The 24314-nt window shown below is 39.1% G+C and overlaps 2 protein-coding genes across 26 annotated transcripts in view; one reads left to right on the top strand and one right to left on the bottom strand.

Moving 5' to 3' along the window:
* ZEB1 (zinc finger E-box binding homeobox 1) overlaps positions 1–17320 on the bottom strand; it is a 180750-nt gene extending 163430 nt beyond the window's left edge. For 3 of the 25 annotated variants that reach the window (XM_072749307.1, XM_072749308.1, XM_072749305.1), the window contains exon 1: positions 16873–16957. Coding sequence is in view for 10 of the 25 variants with exons in the window: in XM_026000882.2 (XP_025856667.1) it covers positions 16873–16930 (58 nt within the window). In the remaining 15 variants the exon portion in view is untranslated. The other 22 variants (XM_026000882.2, XM_026000883.2, XM_026000880.2 and 19 more) reach the window with 20 other exon arrangements.
* Positions 16328–24314, top strand: part of ZNF438 (zinc finger protein 438) — a 400000-nt gene continuing 392013 nt past the window's right edge. Inside the window, exon 1 of the mRNA XM_072749309.1 lies at positions 16328–16649. The gene's annotated coding sequence lies outside the window, so the exon portion shown is untranslated. The remainder of the gene's footprint in view (positions 16650–24314) is intronic.

The raw sequence follows: 24314 nt of genomic DNA, 5'->3' as shown, positions 1-24314 counted from the left end.
ACCTATGGGTTAACTGTAAATAATACATTTCAACTTCCAAACATTCAGGAAAATTATGGTGCTTACAGCTAATGACATTGTAAACAGAGAATGTAGTATAATGCCAATCCACTGAAATTATGAAAACTGGTTGTATTTGGCCAGGATGTTACCAGTTTTTGTAAACAGCTCTTATGTGCTTTTAAATAATTTTTTAAAAATAATATTTTAGAAAAGTATTCTGAAATGCAGTGTTTCCTAAATGTCCATTAATGCAAGCTTGTAAATCCTGTTATTAAGATCTTCTATATATTTTATTTATTTGGCAGAAGACAGCACAAGCAGGGGAAATAGAGCAAGATGGAGAAGCAGGCTCCCCACTGAGCAGGGAGCCCAATGTGGGGCTCCATCCCAGGATCCCAGGATCATGACCTGAGCCGAGGGCAGACGCTTAACTGAATGAGCCACCCAGGTGCCCAGATCTTCTATATTTTTAATTTTTCTCTGTTTATTCCAGTATTAAAGGGATTATTTTAAATAATTCACAATGCCGATGAACTTGCCTATTCCTTCTGTGGTCCTATTTTTTGCATAATGTATTTTCAGAGTATATTATCAGGTACATAGCAATTTCAAATTATCATTGCTTTTATAATTATTTAGTGACTCTCATTCTCTAGGATAGTTTTTCCACAAAGCCAACTTCAGATAACATTAGCATAGCCATACAACACAATCTTACTTTAGTATTACCAAGCATATCTTTTTACATCCTTTCTATTTTCAAGTTTTCTATATCCTTTTTAAAGTTATGTTTCTTAAAAATAGTACAGATCTAGATTTTGTTATTTTAGCCAATCTGACAATCAGTTTTTGTTAACTGGAGCATTTTGTCAGTTTATATGTGCTGTAATTACTAATACATTTGCATCTACTACTAATCTTACTTTGTGCTTTCCTCTTGCCTTTTTTCTGTATTTCTTCTCCTTCCTTCATTTCTTTCTCTTCTAGATTATTTTTTCTCCTCTACTAATTTGAAAGATACCCATACTATATCTAGGTTTTTATTCCTCATCTCAGAGATTTCAACATGAATACATAACTTAACCAAAGTCTATAGCTGATCAATAATTTTATCCTCCTCCCAGGTTTTTTTTTTTTTTTTTAAAGATTTTATTTTTTTATTTTTTTTAAAGATTTTTATTTATTTATTCATTCATGAGAGACACAGAGAGAGAGGCAGAGACACAGGCAGAGGGAGAAGCAGGCTCCATGCACCGGGAGCCCGATGTGGGATTCGATCCCGGGTCTCCAGGATCGCGCCCTGGGCCAAAGGCAGGCGCCAAACCGCTGCGCCACCCAGGGATCCCCTCCTCCCAGGTTTTATAGTGTTTGTCTATAATTGCCTGTATTTACCATTTCCTGTGTTCTTTATCTTTACATCTCAGACCTTCCATCTGTAACCACTTTCCTCATCCGTGAGACTATGGTGATCAGAAACTCAAAGAACATAATGGCAGAAGTATGACCACTACTCTTACCTGACTGTTGACTCAATCAAATACAGTAAGGGCAGATGAAAATCCCCAAGCTCTATATGACCCAGGTGAACATGAACAAGATGGACATTTAGTGTGGCCATGAAACCTTAAAATAGCTAATGCTTTGCTTCCCACTGCATATGCTTAATATATTAGTCTTAATATAATAGACACTCAAAGTTTGTCTTACTGCCCTGAACTATTTTTGGAGTTGGTACAGTAAAAGTCCTAATCTACTGCTAATGAAAAACAAAAAAAAAGAGGATGATATTCCCCACCAAAAAAAAAAAAAAAAAAAAATCAGCTTGATGTGGTAGAAATTGAAATTATACAGCATTTTATGGGCTATTAAGTTTTACTGTTCTAAGCATATAAATAAGGTACAGTAAGATATAAATTACTAGTGAAATGAAGTTAAGTTTTAAAGTTTAGATTAAAAAACACTCAGAATATAACTACAGAACACAAAAGCCCCTTACCATATAAATTATGTCACATGTGAAATATTAAGAAAAATCGTGTATAAATAAGGCATTTTTTAAAATAAGGCATTTTTATATAAAGATTAACTTAGAGACTGAAACATGATAAAGTCTATTTTCTCAGCAACTGGACTGAAAAAAAAAAGGTGCTGTCTTTAATCTGTACATCTTGTAGCATATAGTGTAACTTGCAGAAAAGTTCAATTTTTTTTTTTTTTTGTTCAATAAGAAAAACTTCTATTAGGCCTACAGCTAGTTTCGATTAGAAACACTCAGGTAAGTGTTTTATTTTATTTGGAATGTGAAGTTTTGTGGATGGCCAGTTATTTAAATGCAAACAATAAAATATCCAGCTTATTTATCAGCCTAATGTATCATAGGCGGTCAGGTACTGGGATCGTGCCAGCTAAGAGAATGGCAAGGATTATCTAACTGTATTTTATTAAATATCTGGAATAAAAAAACTGATATCAAAGCACATATAATAGCTTCTACAAGATGGGAAGTTCTACACAGAATCATTAATAAGTGCCAGAAATAACCCAAAAATTTATCTAGTAATAATAAACTCAAAGGATTTTTACATGTTTGAAGAACCATCATTAATGACAGTAAAACTAACACATCTATATAAGCTGTGATTTAATGACTGGGAAAGAGGAAAAATGAAAACGTAATTCCTCACAATAGTGTAGAGTTCAGAAACGCATAGCCAACTTGATGCATAGATTTTAGCAACCAACTCTAACCAAGGCCACTTTTGCTTCTAGTAAAGGATGCTTTTTATTGTTACTGATGATGACAGAAGTGGTGTAGTGGCAGCACCATTTTAGAGCAATTACCACATAAATCTATTAACATTATAGTGTATATAAGCAAAAATTCAGGAAAGCAGGACAAATCAGCTTTTACTTTAACAGGTTTTCCCCCACTTTTAGTAAAGCGTGTACTCTTGAATTTTTAATCACTTAAAATTTAATACATAAGTCTTAAAGAACTTAAAGTTCTTTAAGTTCAAAGAAAACATAAGTTTTCTTTCTTTAGAAAGAAAATAAAATGATGAGCTATATATCTACATTCAAGTCCCTCCTACTTTAAGATCTTTGGAAATTCCTCAACACTTTCAAGAGAGAATCCAGTCATGGCAATATAAAGCTTGTTTTTTCTTCTCATTTTCTTCCTATCTAATTCTCTAGCCTCGTGTTTAGCTTTTCCTCCACTCACCCTACAGAGTTCAACCAAATCTGTAACTTGCAGGTCCCACATTATGTGTATATGTGTGTCTCACATACTTGTACACAATCTATTCCCCTACCTAGAGTAATATTTTCCACATTTTTACTAAGATAACCCACACACATACTTTAAGATTTGGCTAGCCCCTCTATGTGCATGCATGCACATGTGTCTCATGTGCTTTTACACATTCTACTCCCCTACCTGGAGTAATATTTTCCACATTTTTGTGAAAATAACCCACACACATCCTTTAAGATTTGGCCATCCCCTCTATGCATATGGGATAGAATATCGCAACAGTTACCAATATATATTGTAAAGGTTTGTTTCTCTGTGGTTCCCCCCCCCCTCTAGTATGCTGTAAGCTCTTCAAGTCAAGAAATCATATTTTTCATCTTCAGAGTCTCAGTGCCTAACACACAGTAATCCATCATATTCATTCTACAGATGAACAGACTTAGGCCAATTAATAGCAAATTTAGTATTAGACTCAGACTTCTATCTAAGACTTCTCCTAGTTCAATGCTCTTTCCATAAATGCACCTACAGATACCAGATCAGAAGGAATTGGGTCACTAATGTCTAGAATGTTCAAGGCAGGTCCAGAGCTAAATGGAGTATAGAAATGTGAGTGCTTTAAAAACAAAAATAAAACACAAGTTAGTTATGACAGATTTTCAAGGAATAGCAATAGGTGATAAAAATAAATAGAAAAGTCAGATAGAAAAATAGTCTTAAAAGTAAGAATTATGTGGGAGCTATTTCAGTGACATATACACTTTACCCATAAATATGAATAAGTAAATAAATGCATCTGTAATCAACTCATCAAAGTTCAAAGGAACTAAAATAAACCTTTTTCTCTTTGACTATAACAAAATGAGGGGTAAAGTCAGTAGCTAAAAATTAATAAGATCAAGCATTTATGTCAAGGTAATTGGCATAATAATTTGTGCCAAGAAAAATCACCAATTTAAGAAGAAAGGATTGCAAAGGGATTAGACAAAGCGTTTTTGAAGAAGTATCCTGTCCACCTTTCAAAATATACCAGAAAATATAAGATAAGGGAAAAAGGAAATAAAGTTCAGGTAGAAGAAACAGAAATATATTCAAATGCATGGAAGGAAAAATAGGAATCTATAGTTAAAAGGAGGTGGGGGAGTGGTCAGCAGACAGAAGAAAGAGCAGGGATAGGATCATAAGTCTGAGCCTTGTATGTCATGGAAAGAATCTTGGTTTTATCCAGCAAGTTACTAAAGATTCAGGGAAGGCATTTGATTGGGAGAAGGACTAAATCAGTTGTTTTTTTTTTACAAAGATAATTTTTGCACGGAGCCTGCATGGCAAAGAAGAGTAGGGACAAACAATAAGCCAGTGTAAGAGTTTGCATAAGAAATGAGGATCCTAAACCAACAGAGATAGAAATGAAGAGGAAAAGACTGATTAGAAAGACATTCAGAATATAGAACTGACAGATCTGGTGATCATCACAATATGGGAGGGAAGGTAAACCCCTAGTTTTTAACTTGAGTGTAATACACTGGCAGTGGCACTAACAAGATCATAAATGATAAGGAAATTGTTAAGACTTGGTGGGAAATAAATTAGTTTAACTTTGGACTTGTGAAACTTGACAGTCCTGTGGGATACATAGATGAAGAAGTTGTACAGACAACTGTATATATATTTGGAACTCAATCTAGTTCTGGGCAAGAGATAAAGATTTTGAAAACATGAGCATATAGGTGGTAGCTAAAACTAAAAGAACTGGGTCAGACTTCTAGGTAGGATGTGCTGAGTGAGAAGAGAAGCAGCCCTGGGCAATGCCAAAGAGAAAGAGGCTCTAGGAAAGATGAATGGAAAAAAATGAGAATTTAAGAAAAGAGTAAAAATGTAGAAGTTAAGGAAGTAAAACTTTCCAGGAAAGTCAACAATAATAAATATAGAGAACTCAAGTAAGAGAAAGGTTGAGAAAGACTGACAGGATTTGAAGTTCACTGGAGACCTTTACTATGTATCGCAGCTTCAGTGCAACAGTAGGGTGGAATCCTTATGCTAGAAACATAAAAGTGGTTAATGAGATGTTATTTTCAAATGTATAAAATTATGTCCCTTAATGAATTCAAGATAAATGTAGGTGTGAACAAATTCCTAAGTAAAGATAAAAGCTATGGCATGCAAAGAAGAGTTGGTATAATGCTAAACTCATTAAAACTGTGTAGGGAATAAGAGACCATGAAGATAACATTCTCTACGGGCACTCTCTTGGAGAATCTTTCTCTGAAATGCTAGCTTACTCAATGCTAAGACATTACTTATGTCTCTGTGAATCAAAAATGTGTCAAGGACATGAAAATTTCTGAAAATGCCATTGCTCTCAGTTCAAAAATGCATAAAACCAGGAAAGCAGGATTTGCGTTTCTCTACAATCTTGAGGTCTGGTTCTCAGCTGGGTCCTGAAAAATATTTTTTAAATATTCAAATAGAATTCTCACACAAAACTTTGATTAGTAAGGCCAAGGTTTAACCTCCTGCAAACTATTCAGAGCTACCTCAGGCAGGCTTGTAGATGAAAGATCAAAACTGGTTAAGACAAAAATTAACCTGCAATGGATCACAGGTGTAAATGTTAAAGTTATAAACTTTTAAAAACACGACGGAAAAAAAATCTTGGAATGAGCAAAGATTTGTTACAACACAAAAATCACAAAGGCCTAAGAGAATAGAATTATAAATTGGACTTCATCAAAATTGAAAACTTTTGCACTTTGAAGATACCATTAAGAAAATCAAAAGATAAGCCACAGAAAGGCAGAAAACATTTTAAACACCTATATCCAAAAAAAGAACTTGGATCCAGAATATATAAAGAACTCTTAAACCTTAATAATAGAAATAATAGAAAGATAAGCAACCCAATTAAAAATGGGCAAATGAATGAAACAGACACTTCACAAAAGAAAATACACACATAAATACATAGTAAGTACATCAAAAAATACTCAAATATCATTATAGTGAAGTCCAAATTAAAAACAAAAGAATACCATGACATACCTGTTAGAATAGCTAAAGTTAAAAACATGGACAAAAGTCTGTAAGGATTGGAACAACTAGAACTTTCACAAATTGGCGGTTTCTTACAAAGTCAAACATATACTTACTATGTGACCCAGCAATTCAAATCTTGGGTATTTACCCAAAAGAAATATAAGCATATATTCATATGAAAATTTGTATGTAAATGTTCACAGCAGCTTTACTCTCTCTATACTAAAAATCACAAACAACCCAAATACTTTCCCATTGTAGGTGAATGGATAAACAAATTATGATACATTCATTCAACAGAATACTACTTGGCAATACAAAAAGAAAGAACTACGAACTCATGCAGTAACATGCATGAATCTTGAAAATATCACATGAGCAAAAGAAGGAGACAAAAGAGTACATACTCTATGATTCCATTTATAGGAAACTCTAGAAAGAGTAAATCTAATCCCCACTCATCAAAAACAGATCACTGACTGCTTGGGCTAGACTGTGGAGGACTGACTGAGACGAGGTGTAAGAGAACTTTTTGGAATGATGGAAATGTTCTACAGCTTAACTGTGGTGGTGGTTACACACGCGTGTAAGTATGTGGAGAGTCGTCAAAATGTACATGCATAATGACGTATGTAAATTATACCTCAATAAAGTTTATTGACACAAACACAAAATGGTACAAGTTTAGCTTCTGTCTTAGGACTGCTCTGTTCTATACCACAAGCACATAACTATGTATTAAGAAGACATACAATCATCTTCTTAAAAATACTCTCAGCTAAATGAATGAATCTGTGTGAAAATCTGTGGACTCCACATTCCTTAGGGCATTCAAATATGGAACATAAAGTTTAGCTTTCTTGGGCCTGGGTTCTTTGTTTTATGAAACAGAATAGCATGGGGACATTATCCTTAAAGTCCATGTAAATATTACAAATAAAAGTAATATGGTAAGGTCTCCCTCAATATAATACCCCTTAAAGAGTCCAAGGCAGCCTTCCTCAAGCTGAAAGATGTATCACAAATAGCATTAACATACCATTTTCTGTTACTCATTTAACAAAAAGCCTTGTCCTTAAGGCCAGAACAGCTAAGCAATGTTTAAGGTCAAAGCTATAGAAACAATGAATAAATTTTATAACTACATCCTTTTAGACTGAAGTTATATCAGAGTTAATACTAGACAAAAGAATAAGAAATTGTCAGTTGATGGAAGATATATTTAAACCAAATAAACCTGGGAATCCCTGGGTGGCTCAGCGTGGCCCAGGGCGTGATCCTGGAGTCCCGGGATCGAGTCCTCCCTGCACGGAGCCTGCTTCTCCCTCTGCCTGTGTTCTCTGCCTCTGTGTGTGTGTGTGTGTCTCTCATGAATAAATAAATAAAATCTTAAAAAAAAAACATAATCAAATGTAAGTAAAATTTTAAACAAATACAAAGCACAGTGCTTGATACTTCTCATTTAGCCTTCCCACCTCTGAGATTATCATACCCATTTTACACACAGGGAAACTCAAGCATAGGGAGACTAACTTGACCAGGAGACTCAGCTAGCAAACTACAGAATAACCCAAACTCTTAACCACTCTGCTTCTCTTAAGAAAGAAATGATAAAGAAAAAAGGAAATCCTTTTTTTAAAAATTTTTTTAAATTATTTATTTATGATAGTCATACAGAGAGAGAGAGAGGCAGAGACACAGGCAGAGGGAGAAGCAGGCTCCATGCAACGGGAGCCCGACACGGGACTCGATCCCCGGTCCCCAGGATCGCGCCCTGGGCCAAAGGCAGGCGCCAAAGCACTGCGCCACCCAGGAATCCCAGAAAAAAGGAAATCCTATGTCCAAAAGGTGAACTCCAGATGCATTAAAGACTTAAACATGAAAGGTAAAATTACAGAACTATTAGAAGAAAACATAGGAAAATATCTTTGTAACTTGTAGATCAGGAAGGACTTTTTTTTTTAAAAGATTTTATCTATTTATTCATGAGAGACACACAGAGAGGCAGAGACACAGGCAGAGGGAAAAGCAGGCTCCATGCAGGAAGCCCAACGCAGGACTCAATCCCGGGACTCCGGGATCACACCCTGAGCCAAAGGCAGACGCTCAACTGCTGAGCCACCCAGGCGTCTCGATCAGGAAGGACTTTTGACTGCCTACAAAGTAAAAAATGTTAGGCACATTAAAATTAAGAATTTGTGTAACATAGTCAAAGTCAACACATGACTGACAGACTGGAAAGATACCTGTCATATCTAAAACCACCAAGGGATTATTATCTCAGAGGATTCTGGGAAATCAACCAAAAAATGGAAACCCAGCCAAAATGAAGGGCAAAGTGTATGAATAGGCCAGATATGGAAAGGGAAACTCAAACGACTAGCAAGGATATGAAGAAATGATCAACCTCCCTGGTAAACAGAGAAACATATAGCAACCATAAGATTCCATTTAACAGTTAAATTACTAAAATGTAAGATGTTCTACAATACCAAATGCTAGCAAAACTGGGAAAAAGTAAAAATTCGTATACGTTTTTGGTGACGGTAAACACTGGTGTAGCCATTTCAGAAATAATCTGGCATAATTTAGTGATATTAAATATGTGACTAACCTATAACACAGAATACCACACCTGGATATGTATACCCAGAGAAGTTTTTCCACAGCTGTTAGCAACACGTATGAAGATGTTTATTACAGAATAATTTGTACTCAAGAGTTGGAATCAACCTGGGCATCTATCATTAGGGGAAATGATAATCTGTGCTACATGCAAACCATGAAATATTCCTTAGTTAGAATCAATGAATTAAATGTACATAGAGCAATATGAACAGAAGAAAGTAAAATATATATCAAAATATATAGATGTAAAACATACAAATAACAACATTACTTTCCAAGGATAGAGACATAACTAAGAATATATATAAAACATACTAGATTGGATACAAGTGAGGGTTGGGAAGGAGTTGAGATGGGGAATGAAGAGTAAAAATTATAATCCAAATAATGAGGGTATGCCTCTAAGAAAAACTAACCTGAAATGTTTTAAATGATATAGTTAGGCCAACTATTGAATTTGATAAGTTTATGCAAATGGTTAAGAAATTCGCTTTTCTGGGATGATTGAACATTCCTTACAATACATCTTGGTTTTAACCATGATAAATTTGAAAATTCATGGCATATAGTTCTTCCTTGTTGCCATCATAGATAAACATGTCCAAATGTTCTAATAAAAGGAATACTGAGCTATGAACCCGAAAAGCTGTTAGTTTAGTCCAAGGTAACTAGTAAAAGGAACCTGGCAAAGTCATTTACCTCCCTGAATGTTTGCTTACCTGAAAAAATAAATTTGAATGATTCTCCAAATCTCTCCAGTTCCAAAATTATTTCATTCATTTTCCTAATTAATATTTATTCATATAAAATTATTTTCTCTCTCCCCAACTGTTTACCGCTACCCCCACCAAAACAGTAACAGAAACAAGCAAAACGAATAAAAAGAGATTTAGAAAAGAGATGTAGCAATAGAAGTGAATAGCAACTTAGCTTTTTTAAGTTAGAAAGAAGAAAACACTGAAGAAATACAGTGATTTTCACAGTCTTTTCAAGTATCTATGGCAGAGCATTTCAGCCCAAGTTCAGACAATCTACTCCCTGAGAGATTTACCACATGTCACTATTACCTCTTCTAAAACCTAAGTTAAAGTCTCTCATGGAATTTCTACTTGAAGGCCCTAAACTTCAGCTTATCTGTATCAGTTTTCAGATTAAAAAAAAAAAAAGAGATCTCTAAAGACCCCTTCTATATTAAACATGTAAAATTCCAAAAGAAAAATGAATTTTTAATTAACAAACTAGTCACACTCTGAGCATTTAACAAATAACCAAGCATTCAATTAGAAATGAGGATTAAATGGGGGAAAAGACCTTAAGATTAAGGAAAATCAGAATATACCATAAGTTGGTGACCATGAATAGTAACTGAGATATCTAAAAGATAATAGTATCACATACTGTAAAAAGAAAATTAAAATCAGAATATTAAAAATAACTAAAAACCAAAATTAAGATAGTTATTCCAAATTTCAAATACATAAAATTTGAAATTATATTTTAAAGGGGAAAAGAGAAGACTTGAAATTTCTTAGAATACAACAATAAACACGAGGAATTGACATCATTCTTGTATTTATCTCCCATTCGCATTTAATTTTAAATACGGATGGGAAAGAGGGGTGGGGAATGGGAATTAAGAGGTCACAAAACATCTGTTACTAATAATTCCAGCACAGATGTAGTTGTTACTGCAGAAGAGATGACGAAGTTGTTCCCAGGCTGCCATACCGTAAGGTATGGCTCCTACCAACAGCCATAGTTATACTCAAACTCCATGTATCAAATCTCAATAAATATGTAAAGTTAATTATGAGGGGAATTGTCTATATGGACAGATACATGCAATCTCTATAAATATAGTAGGCACGTATTAAATAACAGAAAGATGTTTGAAGAAATAAATGAGATAAAAATAACTTCTAGGAGAATGAACAATCTAGTAACATTTCACAGCTAGAATACATGTGTAGACTTAAACTTGGTTGTTTTTGCTCCACCTTTTGGCATCTTTTCCAATTTATCAACACCTAAATGATATACTTCAAAAGAGGTTTTAACAAAATTAATAAAGCGAGTTCTAAATATTAATTTTTTCTCTGAAAACAATTGTAAGGGAGATTTTACTTATTAGAGGACACTTTTATATTTAAGTGTTATAGAATATTGCCATATTTTCAAGCAACCAGTTCCATATTAACCAGCAGCATAGCCCACCTGCATGAATGTTAAAAATCTAGACCTCCTCACACACACATTGAAAACTTTCATTACTTAAAATTGATATCCTAAGCATGCTGCCTTTAGGAAAACAGTTCTGAAAATACTATACCATCCAAAGGAAAGATTATTTCCTAAAGTAATACCTATGGGATAGATTACATTTTTAACCAGGGTTACTAAAAATTTGTTCTGTTAGGTGTATACCCATTAATCTTCTTTCAACTCACATCTAGCTTAATATTTTACAAGTAATATGTATAAAATATAGCCTTCTAAAAAGTGTTTTTTGAAAATATTTTATTTCCTAACCAAGGTACTTTTCTAGCTTATGATTTATAAAATTTTCTTTTAACAACTATCACTTTCATTCTAGTTTCTAGCTCTATTAGGAACAGATATTTCGCCATAAATTAGTGATCATGCCACAAACATTAAGAAAACTTTTCCAATACCAAATGTTATTCTACAATTTCATCAAGTCCTCTAACCTTTCATTGCAGTTTTACATATTTAATGCACATCTTCTTCCAACATCTTCTCCTGTACTACAATTCAATACAGGTAGTTGAGAGTGGTTAACAATATAATTCCACATGATGTTGCATCTGTGTTTACATATGGCTCTAATCACATGTTTACAAGTAATTTATACAGGGGAAAGCAAAAAAAAAAAAAAGAAAAGAAAAGAAAAAATCACAATTATGAGAAATAATTGTTATTTTTAAGGTATCATTCCCAATGTTATTGAACTTTCTCACTTCTCAACACATGATTCAGAGCAACTACAACTGCAAACAGAGGGTATAGACTTTCAAAAATACTATTAATTAGAGAAAGAAAAAAAGTAAGAACAAAATATTCCATATTCTTTTACCTTAGGCTCATCTTAACAAATGACTGATACTTTCAATTTATAAGATGCTTTATGTTTTGCTCCATGCCACAATCATGTATGTTATGGCTCTGTGGTAAACTTCTTCAGTCCATAAAAGTAGTAAGTGAATCACACCTATTTACTACCGAGCTCTAGGAATTAGGTGAACACCAAATTCAAGAAACATCTGTCAGGAAACGTAAAACTATATTTATACACACACTCTCTTTCTCTTTCTCTCTCGAAAAACCATGACACCCTAAAATGAGAAATTCACACAGGCTTACCTGATAATTCAGGTAATTCCTACTTTAATTCAAGATAAACAGTACTACTATCGCATTATGAGATTGCTGTTGGTATATTTATAGAAACACCATTAAAAATAATTAGGGAAATAAATACGTGTAACATTTGACCTAACAAAAGCCTTCCAAAAGTTTACACTTATATTAGTGTAATTGTATGAACACACACCGAAAAGATATTACTAAATACATTAAGTCTCATGCAGTTATATATATTGAAAGTTATGCCAATTTACAGTTGTTTGAAAAGAATTCCTGAATACAAACATACAATAATTATCAAACTACAATTTTGCTGCATTTAAAACACCAAAGCAAAATTATATTTCTTAAATTTACAACTGATAAATGTAAAATTTATACTCTACCTACTTCTGATTCTTAACTAGAAGGGAAAGGAAAAGATAAAATCTAAAAATCGCTACCATCTGAGTGACTGCTGGCTAACACCTTATTTAGTAGTTGTCTGCCCAATCCATGTATAGTTTAAGTTATGGAAAAATAATTAGTATTAACAATCAATTAATTGCAACCTTTCTTAACCATCTTTAACAGCTTACATCTTTTAACATCTAAGATATATGTTTTCAGGGAATCTTACTAAAATAAAAAGGTTTAAAAGTATAGTAAATACGCTAAATAAATAGGGGGCCAATCATTACATGTTCTTTTCCAAATATAACATAAAACCAAACTTTAAAAAAAAAACCAATAATACAACTGGACTAAAATACGACTAAATTGATAGAAATATTAACCTCAGTATTTAAAGCTCAAATTTATAAAACTGTTCAAGTTAAAACACTCCTACTTCTTTCTATCTTAGCAGACTAGAAAACGCTTATGCCTAATTTACCCAGGGCTAGTTTTCAGTAACACTAAGACCCAAAATTACACCAAAGGTCCCTATTAATGTAGAGGTCCCAATCAACAGGAGATAGACTTATGGTGCTGCTACACCAATAATCATTTTTGTTAGCATCCTCTACTGGCGGCTTCCAATGACAGCAAGTGGAAATGGTGCAAATGACAGAAAAATATGTACCTGCTATTCTATCTAAAGTAAATTAATCAGCATGTGGTCATTAGCAGCTAGAGCACATTTCTCTCCCTGCCCCCCTCCCAAATGTACATATACATACATATGAAAACCACACACAGAGTGAAGTGGAAAATTAGAAGACATATTTTTAAAATACAACAAAGCATTACATTACAAATGGCAAAAATCAATTTTACGCAATTCTAATGCCACTCCTTTATAGATAACTAACATCATCACCATAAAGTTACCACCTAAGGTTTGATGCTTGGTCAAACCTTGCTCAACTGGTTTACCCCTGTTAAGTTACATTACTTGATTCTCCTATTAATATCCTACTTCGAAGATATATTCCAGAAGGGAAATTAAAATGTTTTACTGGAGGCTTAGCAGTAAAATCTGCATATCTTATTTTTAAATGAACAAAAAATTATTTACATATAAATAACAACATAAAGTATCCCTGGGACTGCTGCCCACTGTACACATCATTTATTCCCTCATTAAAAAGATTTAAGAGTTAACATTTTTCATGCAATTCTCTCCAAAAAACAACTGCAACTTAAATCTGACTGCGTTGCTAAGAAATATTTAACCAGCACCTATTCTGAGGTTTCACGACACAATGGCATATAACTTCATTTTTAATTTGCAAATTACAAGGTTTAATCAAATAGCATGGCTGTAATCACCGGCAATGGATGAAATGCATTTGAGAACAAAAAGAAATACAAGGACAGAGCCAAAAGTGATGAAAATGGAAGATACCTGTAGTAGTATGGTGCTATCTTAAACACCTTTTGTTTTCTGTGAGTAATGCAGACTGCAGACAAGACATTTTGTGCTAAATAGCCCAAATCTGTTTTTCTAATATTAAACACAAAGGAAAAACACTGACAGCAAGCATGGTAAATAAATCCCTCCCTTGAGAATGAAAGCAGCAGACAGGAGGGGGCTGACATACATGCAGGAGAAAACTAAACACCATCTTTTTTCTACCTGCACAAGTTGCCATTTGCTGCAGCGATCGAGAACCTCTTTTTCCTGTTGATTTCAAGTACCTTTCAGGATAGCTTTTTTCCCCCTTAAGTCATCTGTTGATATGCCTTAGGAGTGTAATATTCATATCACGGAATCTTTAGGAGAAAAATCCATTCTTTCCTGTTCAGGTAAACATGTTTACAGCAGCTGCACAGACGCTGGGTGGTTCAGACTCACATGTCACACACATGTCGTCAGCAACAAGAAAAGCCCCTTTCTCTGGCGATGAACATTTTAAATAAGGTAAAAAAACGAGCAGCCCTTTCCGAACCAACTTACCTTTCATAAAGCCACATCAGCAACAGTGGCAACAGCTCAATATAGCACACTATTTGACGCTAAAACAGGAAATTAAAATCGCAATAGCCTATGCTCCGCTCCTTGCTGTAACAAGTCATCTCTCCACAATGACGATACCAAATATTAGTTATCAGTCATCATTAACAGACGTCTTTAAAATGCAAACGTTTATTTGAAGAACTAGAATCGTTCACCCACGCAGTGATTTTAATGTCGGCTCAAATACATCAAAAATATTTTTTTACGATTGGAAGGAAACATCTTGAAACAGCTTAAAATCTTCGTATCTGCTTCTAGACAGGAAATCCCACACAAAAATCTAAAATTGCCAGGAAAGGTTACAAAACCTCGCGTTTCGCATCCCAGAGCGGAGGGAGGAAAGCAGCCCAGGAGCGGGGGTGGGGCGGGGGGAGTGCGGGAGAGTTTGTACCGAAACACGTATTTCCTCATTTTCTGGAAGAAACAGCGATCCCATCATAGGCGCGTTAATTTCCCTACAGTTAAAAACTCGTCTTAAAAATCCCGTGGGCAGCCTCCGGGGCCCCCGGGTCCGACATGCGCGTGTAATTCCTTATATAGCCTCGGCGCGGCCAGCGGCGGGCCGGTGCCGCCCATATTATACAAACAGGTACCGGGCGGCGAGGACCTCGCCCGCGCCCCGCGCCCCGCGCCCCCGCTCGCGCCCCGCTCGCCACAGGAACTGTCCAGACAATACCAGTCAGCAGACATGTCGCTGCCGCACGAGACGGAGGGAAAGCACAGAATCGCCCGCGAGATAAGCAGAAATAGAATCAACTTACAACGTCTCCCCAAACTGGACAAGGCGACTGTGCAACAACCACCACATGCTCGGGTCTCGCTCTCTCTCGCCGTCCGTGTCGCTGTCTCTTATTTCTTTCTAAGTCCGAAGTCAGGCCGCGGGGTGCGTGCGGCCCCGGCACCGCGGCGCCCATCGATACTCCCCGCAGCCGCAGCGCGGGCAGCGGACCCGCCGTCCGCCGGTCCGTCCGCCCCTCCCCCACCCCCGTCCACCCGAGACCGAGCGCCATCCCAGCTCCATTATCCGGCTTCAGCGCTCCGTGCGTCCGGCCCAGGTAACAACTTCCCCAAAAACCGAAAGAGAACAGCGAGGCGTTCGCACGGAGCCCCGTCCCGGCGCGGGGCAGGAGTGTCCCCCGGGGACCGGGATCTGTCTGTGGTGCTTCCCGGCCCCCAAGACCAGGTAACAAGTCCACAAACACGCCCGCCGCCAGCTCGCCGCCATCCACGCGGCTCCCACGGCGGCAAGTAGGTGCCCGCTCGCGCCCCGGCCGCCCCGCCGCCCGCCAGCTCCCCCGCGGGGCCCGGCTCCGGGTGCCGGGCCCGGGCCCGGGACGCGGGGGCCGGAGGCGCGGGGAGGAGGGGCGCTCCAGGGACCCGTCCGCCCGCGCGCCTCGCCGGCCGGCCACAACTTTACCGCCGCCGGCCGAACCCCGTCCGCCCGCCCGTCCGCCCGCCGCCCGCCGCGCGCCCCGCCGGCGCCCGCGCACACGCGCGCACGGACGACACGCAGCCCGCCGCCGCCGCCGCCGCCGCCCGCCCTCCGCGCGCCCGCAGCCCGGCCCGGCCCGAGCCGGGGGCCCGAGCGACGCCGCCGGCCGGGGCCGGGGCCGGGCGCGCGGAAGCCACTCTGCAAGGGCAGCACCGGCCACAAGTTTGTTCCGCGGCTCCCGAGGGCCTCCGCGCCGAGGGAGAATAACGCGGAGGGGGCTGAGAGGAGGGGGAGAGGGGAGGCGCCGAGGGGCGAAGAGTGGGGAAAAGTGCGAAAAGAAGCAACAGCCGCTCCACCCGGGACCAGAAAAGTGGCGGCCGCGTCCCGGCCGCCCGCCCTGCGCCGGGGATGCGGCGGCTAACGGTCCAGGCGGCGGCAGGGGCGGCAGGAGCCGCTAGGCGGAGAGAGACCAGGTAAGAGACATAACGGTTCAGGGAGAGCGAGCGGCCGCGGCGCGGCTCCGGCAGCGGCGGCGGCGGAGGGGGGCACAGAGCACTACTTTCTACTTTCCCACTCCACTTTGCCCGTCCCTGCCCCGGCCGCCCCCAGCCCGGCTCGCCCCCCTCGCCCCCGGGGGCGCCCCGGCTGCCCGGCTCCCCCTGACTCCGCCGCTCCCCGGTCCCCTCCGCCACTCACCGTTATTGCGCCGCGGGTTCGCCTGCTTTCTGCGCTTACACCTGGGGCCATCCGCCATGATCCTCTCGCTTGTGTCTAAATGCTCGAGTCACCTCCTCCCCCTCCCTCCCCCTTCCCCCCCACCCCTCCGCCTCCACCCCTCCCCCCTCCCCACCGCACCTGGTTTACGACACTCGCGGCTTTACGACATCACCTTCCTAACACCTAGAGCCGCTCGCTCTACGGCCGGAACCTTGTTGCTAGGAGAGGGCGGTTTGCGGCAACCGTAGGAGCAGCTGAGTTTGAATTGAGGGGAGAGGGAAAAGTTTCCTTCAGGTGTTGGGGGACCGGGGAGGGAGCGTTGGGAGGCTGTGGGGACGTGGTCGGAAGGGTGGCGGGCAGTCCGAGTGAGAAAGGTAAAGTAGGAGGCTCGGTGGCGCTGCCCCTCCGGACTGGCCACACCCGCCGCGGCCGCCTGCGGTGCGGACGGGTCTGGCTGATCCCTTCAGGACCCTGTCGCCCCGCTCGGTCAAGGCTGGGCTCCGCGCCCGCGCAGCGAGGGCTCGCTCGGCGCACCGTGGCGCGCACCGTGGGGCGCGGGAGTGGGTTGTGCCCCCGGCCACCGGGTGGTCCCCGGGGGTAGCGGGAGGGCAGGTGCGGGGAGCCCGGCGAGGGCTCGCGGCGTCACGAGGGAGGCTCCCTGACCCGTACGCGGACTCCCCTCCTTACGCGGACGCTCGGTCCCCCCCCCCCCCCCCGGCCCCCCGAGCGAACCGGGGTGGGAAGGGACTTCGAGTAGATAGAGCTCGAGCGGCAGCGAAAGACAGGCGAGCAATTCCGCTTGCCGGCGACACCGGCGGTAAAGCGGAATGAATAATACGCACCCGGCCGCGGTCTCACTTCCTCCTGCGCTTGGGGCTCTCACCTGCTGTCACCTCGGCCGCCCCCGCCCCGTGCCCTGCCCCCCTCGGAGCGGACGGGGCCAGGATCTGACGGCGAGAAACCGGGGCCCACAGATGTGGCCTCTGAAATGGATGGATCGTTGATCGTATCTGCAGTCCCTGACTTTGTACAAGTTAGAAGATTTCTGAAATACCATAGACATGAACACTCCAAATCCCGAAAAAGTCAAGTTCTCGGTGTTCGGTAGGATTTAGCTTCCCTTCCTCCCCCCATCCCCCACGCCCCGTTCAGATGGGGAAATGTCTTTGGTAACAGCTTCATAGGACAAATGAGCTGTATTTCAAGTTGTAAATTAGGCCTGTGAAAGTTACTGAGAAAGAGATGGAGGAAACTGGAAAGTGACGTACGGCATTACGAATAGCACAGTAAGGCGCCCAGCACGGTGCTGTCACCTAGTAGGGGCTCAACACCCCTATTTAGTCTATGATTTTTGCCATACCTATGGCAAGATTATGGTGTTAAAATCATCCTTTAAAACTCCAGAATTTTAGAAGATCCATTAATAATCTCTTCGAACCTTTCAACTGAAATAAATTTACATTTGAAGCCTGGTAATTTAAAATTAGAAAGTTTAATCCTGAATATAGATGAAATTCTCCCTTCCACATTTTCTTTGGCATTTTGAGAAGTGAATGCATTATTTATTAGGGCATGAAATGTGACTGTAAATATTCTTTGCTATACATTATGCCGATATATCTACTCATCCTCAGTGCTGAAACTAGACTCATTACTCTTAACGAGTACATTCAGTCCTCAATTTCCTTAATAATTCCCTGTTAACAAATTGTGTGTGTCAGAACCAGAACCATGTCCATGTTTTGCTTGGTTCAGGTGGTAATTTTTTCCTGCCTTCTAAAAGCTGTACAGTGTTCTTCAGTTGCCTTCTGAATCCAGCAGTTCCCCCCACCACCACCACCACACAACTCTTTTACAGGTACCCTGATTTCCAGTCCGGGAAAGCAAAACAAAACAACTTCGTACTTAGCACACACTACCTATTCCTGAACTTAGGAACTATTAATCATGTCCTTTTCTCTTTCTGAACCGTTTGTCCCATACCTCCCTAACTAAGCTTCGTTCAACATTCGTCTTCACCTTAAAATCAAATAAACAAAGGGACAAGTAGGTGGTCATTGTCTTCTTTACTTGGATGGTTACTGGTTTAGTTAGCTTGGCCTGGATTTTTTCTGTACCCCCATCACCTAGTGGAGTGCCTAGTTACATAGTACTTGCTCAGGGAAATATTTCTCAAATTAATATTCTTGATCTTTCCAATACAAAATGATTGTTTATCTGCCTTCATCACATTAGTTGTTAGGAACAGTTGAAATCATGGATATAAAGGCTGATTAGGGTCATTTATATCTTGCCTTATTTTGAAATTAATTGATGTTGATTTTAGTGTCTCCATAATGGTTTTCCCCAAATGATTAACTCACTTCTATGTTTTAAATATGCACAGGAAATATTGTTCTCCTGAATCTTCTAATATAAAATTTCAGGTTTGTAAAATCCTGGGATAATAGTATATATTACAAATTGAATATTTGATTAATACATTTTGTTGACTGTCATATTCCCAAAATTATTGAAATCTAGACTGAAGAGAAAGCAGACAAAAGTAAATCTCAGGGTAAAATTGCTGCTTTAAGCCTGAGCATGTGTAATGGTTGCTGCTTCTCTCTTAAAGAGGTGAAAAAAATCTTTTAAGTTTAGAAAAGTAAGAACTTTATTAAAATTTTTTCTTTACTTAGTCCATTACCTCAATTAAAAATTTAGGGCATTTAAATCAACCATGGTAGGGATACTAATAAGAATTTAACATGTAACTTACTGTTGATTTTAGTTATTAGGATGTCGTTAGGCAGTATATATTCAACATATATACTCCTAATTTAAGTGTAAATGTTAATATTCTGCTTCTAGTGTGCGCTGGGATTGCATTTGCTGAAAGAGGTATTCTGCTAAAAATGGATTACAATCTTCTTTAAATATATAAAGAAAATGAAAATGGGTAGAATACTCAGTGCTGAATTTTTTTCTATAAATTTTTCATAAACCCTTTGCACCTGCTATTTACTTTCCATGTAAGATCCATGTATAAGTTAGGATAAAATTTGACAAAATTATTTTGAGTTTAAGATGTAGATATTTCATGGTGTTCTGCATCAAGCATGTGATTTTCACATACTTCACTTCCTGAACACACTAGGAAGTATAACTTATAATATGATTCTATAATCTTCATCAAAATAAGTTGGTTTTCTTTGAAAGATAACATTAATTACACCAATTAACTTAATGACATTACCATGTAATTTTAATCTTAGAGCTTTGAAATGAAAAGAATAAATTTGATGCAGGTTATCCATCAAAGTACATAATTTAGAAGTCCCTTAATATTGCCCCTCAATCCTTTGCTTAATAGTGACTCTGGACATGGGGTTTGCAGTGAGACAAAAGAGGGCAATGGCGGTTTAACTGCTGCAGTTTGACCAAGTTCTACAGTTGCTGAGTCAGGAAGGAAACATGACTGCAGAGTGATCCAGAACCAACAGCTGCCTTAGGGACCCACACCAACTTTTCTAATAAAGTCTCCCAGGAGGTCATAATAGGGACAAATTTTTTCTCCGAACCTCCGTGTGGTTTTATGATATATTGCACCATAAAATGATTTTTCCCTCTAGGGAATAAGGCTCCTAATATAAGTCAATGAAATGTTAACACACAGCACTTCTTATCTTGGCGGCATTTTTTCAGGAACATGTCTAAAACAGAGTGATATAAGTATAAATAAATGTTTGAAGTGTGTCAATGAACATCCGAAAACTAAATCTAATCTTTCCATAAGATCACAGTAATTAATATGACTGTTTTCAAGTGTTGCCTTCATGAAAGATAGATAATAGTTTCTAGTATTAATATCAGAACACAAATAACTTCTTTTTGTATACTTGACAACTATAGGTAGGTAGAGAGCAACATGCATATTCTGGATTTGAATGAATTTTAGGTATCTTATCAGAGATCTGGTCTTTTCCCCCTTTGTCTCCATATATGTTTTTTCTCTGACATCTTGGTTGGGTTTTTTTTGTTTTGTTTTGTTTTGTTTTTAGCAGCTGACTGGTTCTGCAACAGAGTATAGCTTTTTTTTTTTTTTTTTTTTTTTTTTTACCTATACTCCACAGATCCTGTTACAATCACTACCACTTTTCATTCCTTAGAGTATATTTATTTAAAATACTTGCAGTCAGTAACAGGTTTTAGATGTCGTACAGTTGTGTTAAAGTCACGTGAAAAGTTGGCAATAAGAAACACTATTCAAATATATCCACAACTTTAAGATTCCTGATCAGACCCTCCTCATTCCTTCTTATGCCTTTATTTCTAGATCACTCTCTTTATCCTAATTACATAAATAGATCACAGATTCTGCCCTTCTCAACTGTGTTATGTTTTAATCATTCTCTTCACCTTTGGATAGCCTAGGTCTAATACATCTATTTGGATCAGTTCCATTTCTCTTTGTTTTATTTTTTTATTATTTTTTTAATTTTTATTTATTTATGATAGTCTCACACACACACAGAGAGAGAGAGAGAGAGGCAGAGACACAGGCAGAGGGAGAAGCAGGCTCCATGCACTGGGAGCCTGACGTGGGATTCGATCCCAGGTCTCCAGGATCGCGCCCTGGGCCAAAGGCAGGCGCCAAACCGCTGCGCCACCCAGGGATCCCCATTTCTCTCTTTGTTCAAAGTTTTTGAGTCATCCCAACTCTCTAAAATGCTTTGATTTCTCATATTCTGGTATTTCTCTGTCCCTCAAGGTCCATTCTCTGTATTTCTCTGTTCTTAGAGGCTGATTTTTATGGACCACAACACCCAGGCTCCTTTGCCCTCTGGTTTCTGTTTGGTTTCAGCCAATTTGGAGGCCTTGGCAAATGATCACAGGAAGGAAAGAGAGAGGTCAGGATATTTATTTCACCTTCCCCCCCCCCCCCAACTCCCTCCTGCCTTTTTGTGGCTTTTGGCAGTAGCTTCATTCCTCTACCTAAGGCTATGGCTCTAGTCATACAACTCCGTCTCATGGCGACTGGTCTTGGCAAGTTCCAGAAGTTGCTTCCCTCTGTCCCTTCAGGCCTACGGATGGCAGTGGTGTCCTTGTGTTACAAGTCCTTGGGGACTTTATCCCTTATTGGTTCCCCTAAAGCCAGCCCACATCTCTGTGAATAAGTCTTTTCATCAAGCTGTCTTAAGTTTACCCTTTGAGTGTGCCATTTGTTTCCTGCTAGGTCCCTCAGTACTACACATGGGGGTGGGGGGTGTATTTAGCCCTCTTTATCAACCAAGAATTCTATTTCTGTTGGTCACAACACTAAAGTTTGAATACCAAATAAATGTGTCATTCATTGACCAAGTATATACTCATATTATACTGTGTGTACATGCAAAATCTGGCAAATACTTAGAAATATGCCAGAGTCTATTACATAGTAATTATTCAGAGACTATTTGTAGAATGAAGGCCCCTGTGCTAATGATCTGAAATCTAGGAGATGCTACTTTTATATACTTAAGACATGAAGGGGAAAAGAAAATCACAATACCACAGTATTAGAGATAGCTGGTTGTCCCAGCATATTTCTTCTACTTAATAATGGAATCCTCCCATGGCCACTTGAATGGTCTTTGCATGTATCTAGGTGCTACCATGCTACTCAGTTCTGACCAGTGAGCTTTAAGTGGAGGTGACATATGTGATATTGAGGAAGTCTGTCCTTCAAAAGGAGGTGGTTAACCTTTCTTTTCTTATTGGTTGCAATCAGACCTGCTAGCTAGAGCTCCTGACGATTAAGAAAGGTAGAGCAACAAAATTAAAGGGGCCTGAGTCCTTGAAACAATGGAATACCAAAACTAGCCCTGAACTGCCTACCTCCAGATCTCTCTTTTTTTTTTTTAATATACAGAAAGAAACATACCTTCTTTAAGACAGCATTATCTTGGGTTTACTGTTGTAGCCAGCCAAAGTTAATCCTGTTTGATGTAGGCATGTATATGAGCTTCCTAACAGTACTTCAAAAAATTATCACAAACTTAGTGGCTTAAAATAACGCAAATGTATTATCTTACAATTCCTGAAGTCCAAAGTCTAAAATGAGTCCCACCAGGCTAAACTCAAGGTTTGGATAGGATTAGGTTCCTCCAGAAGACTCTAGGGGAGAAGCTTTCTTTGCCTTTTCCAGCTCCTAGGAGCCACCCACATTCCTTGGCTCATGGCCCCTTCCTCCATCTTCAAAGTCAGCATTGGGCAGAGTCCTTTTCAAGCTGTCAGCTCACTAGTTCTTTATATTTCTGCCATCCTCTTCTGTTTTTGAGGGCATTTGTGATTCAATTAGGTCCACCCAGGTAATTCAGGATATCTCCCCGTATCAAGATCAGCTGAGCCCCAAGCTTAATTCCCACATAACATATTCACAGGTTCTGGGGATTAGGATATAGACATATTTGGAGGCCACTATTATGCTTACCAAAGTATGCAAGCTTTAAGTTTCATGATTGGTAGGTGTTTTTATTGATTTATTTGTTCATCTTTAATTTATAAGCAGCTTTAAAATATGGCAATTGGTCATTACTTTTTATGTAACATTTAGCAGTGTGCCACATATAGAAGTTTTAATAATTACTCATTAGTTCATTTATTCAATTACTATTCTTGTGCATATTCTATGTGACAGATGTGTGGAGCTATACATGCTTCATACACTTTTTGACCTCAAGAGGTGCAAAAAGAAACAGATTGACAAAGAGGCTGTCAGACAAATGTCAGGGGGTTGTAGTATACATAGGAAAAACATCTAAACTAACTTGGAGTCCAGGAAGTCTTTCTTGGAGAGGTAATAGAATTTGTCAGGAAACTGAGGTAAGAATGTTAAAGGCAGAAGTTATAGCATGTGCAGACCCCTCCAGATGAAAGTACAGTGTTTTGGTGGCAGAGGATCCAATAGAATCAGAGCACCAGATAAAGGAATACTACTTATTCCACATGAAGCTGCAGAAGTGGGTAAGCAAGAGCCAGATCACATGAAGATTCTAAGGATTGGGGATCGTCTAGTGAAAGGAATTATAATCCATGAAAGGGTTTTTTAAAAAGTCAAGAGTGTCCACATTATACAAGTATTCTGGGGGTCAGGGGATAGCAAGAGGAGCAGAGGAAAAGTGAGCAGAACACCAATCATGAAGGGAGTTTTAAAAGGTTTTTTTTTTTCCCTCTTGGAAAATCATTTATAAAGGAATAACTCAGCAAGTAAAAGCCATACAAATACAAGATGCAGGTATCCAAATGAAGCACAGATGAGGAATAACATTTTCAGATTATATTAACAAATAGTATAATTATGTTGTTAAATCTTAAGCAATATAAACTGTAGTTAACATTTCTAATGTTTATAATAGTAATAAGTCGTTTCAAGTTGGACATTCTTGTAGTGGTCTTTCCAC

This window comes from Vulpes vulpes, chromosome 2 (assembly GCF_048418805.1).
Source record: "Vulpes vulpes isolate BD-2025 chromosome 2, VulVul3, whole genome shotgun sequence".
In the NCBI taxonomy this organism is placed as follows: Eukaryota; Metazoa; Chordata; class Mammalia; order Carnivora; family Canidae; genus Vulpes; species Vulpes vulpes.
Note: the sequence above shows the minus strand (reverse complement) of the source record. Positions and strands in the feature narration are given on the sequence as shown.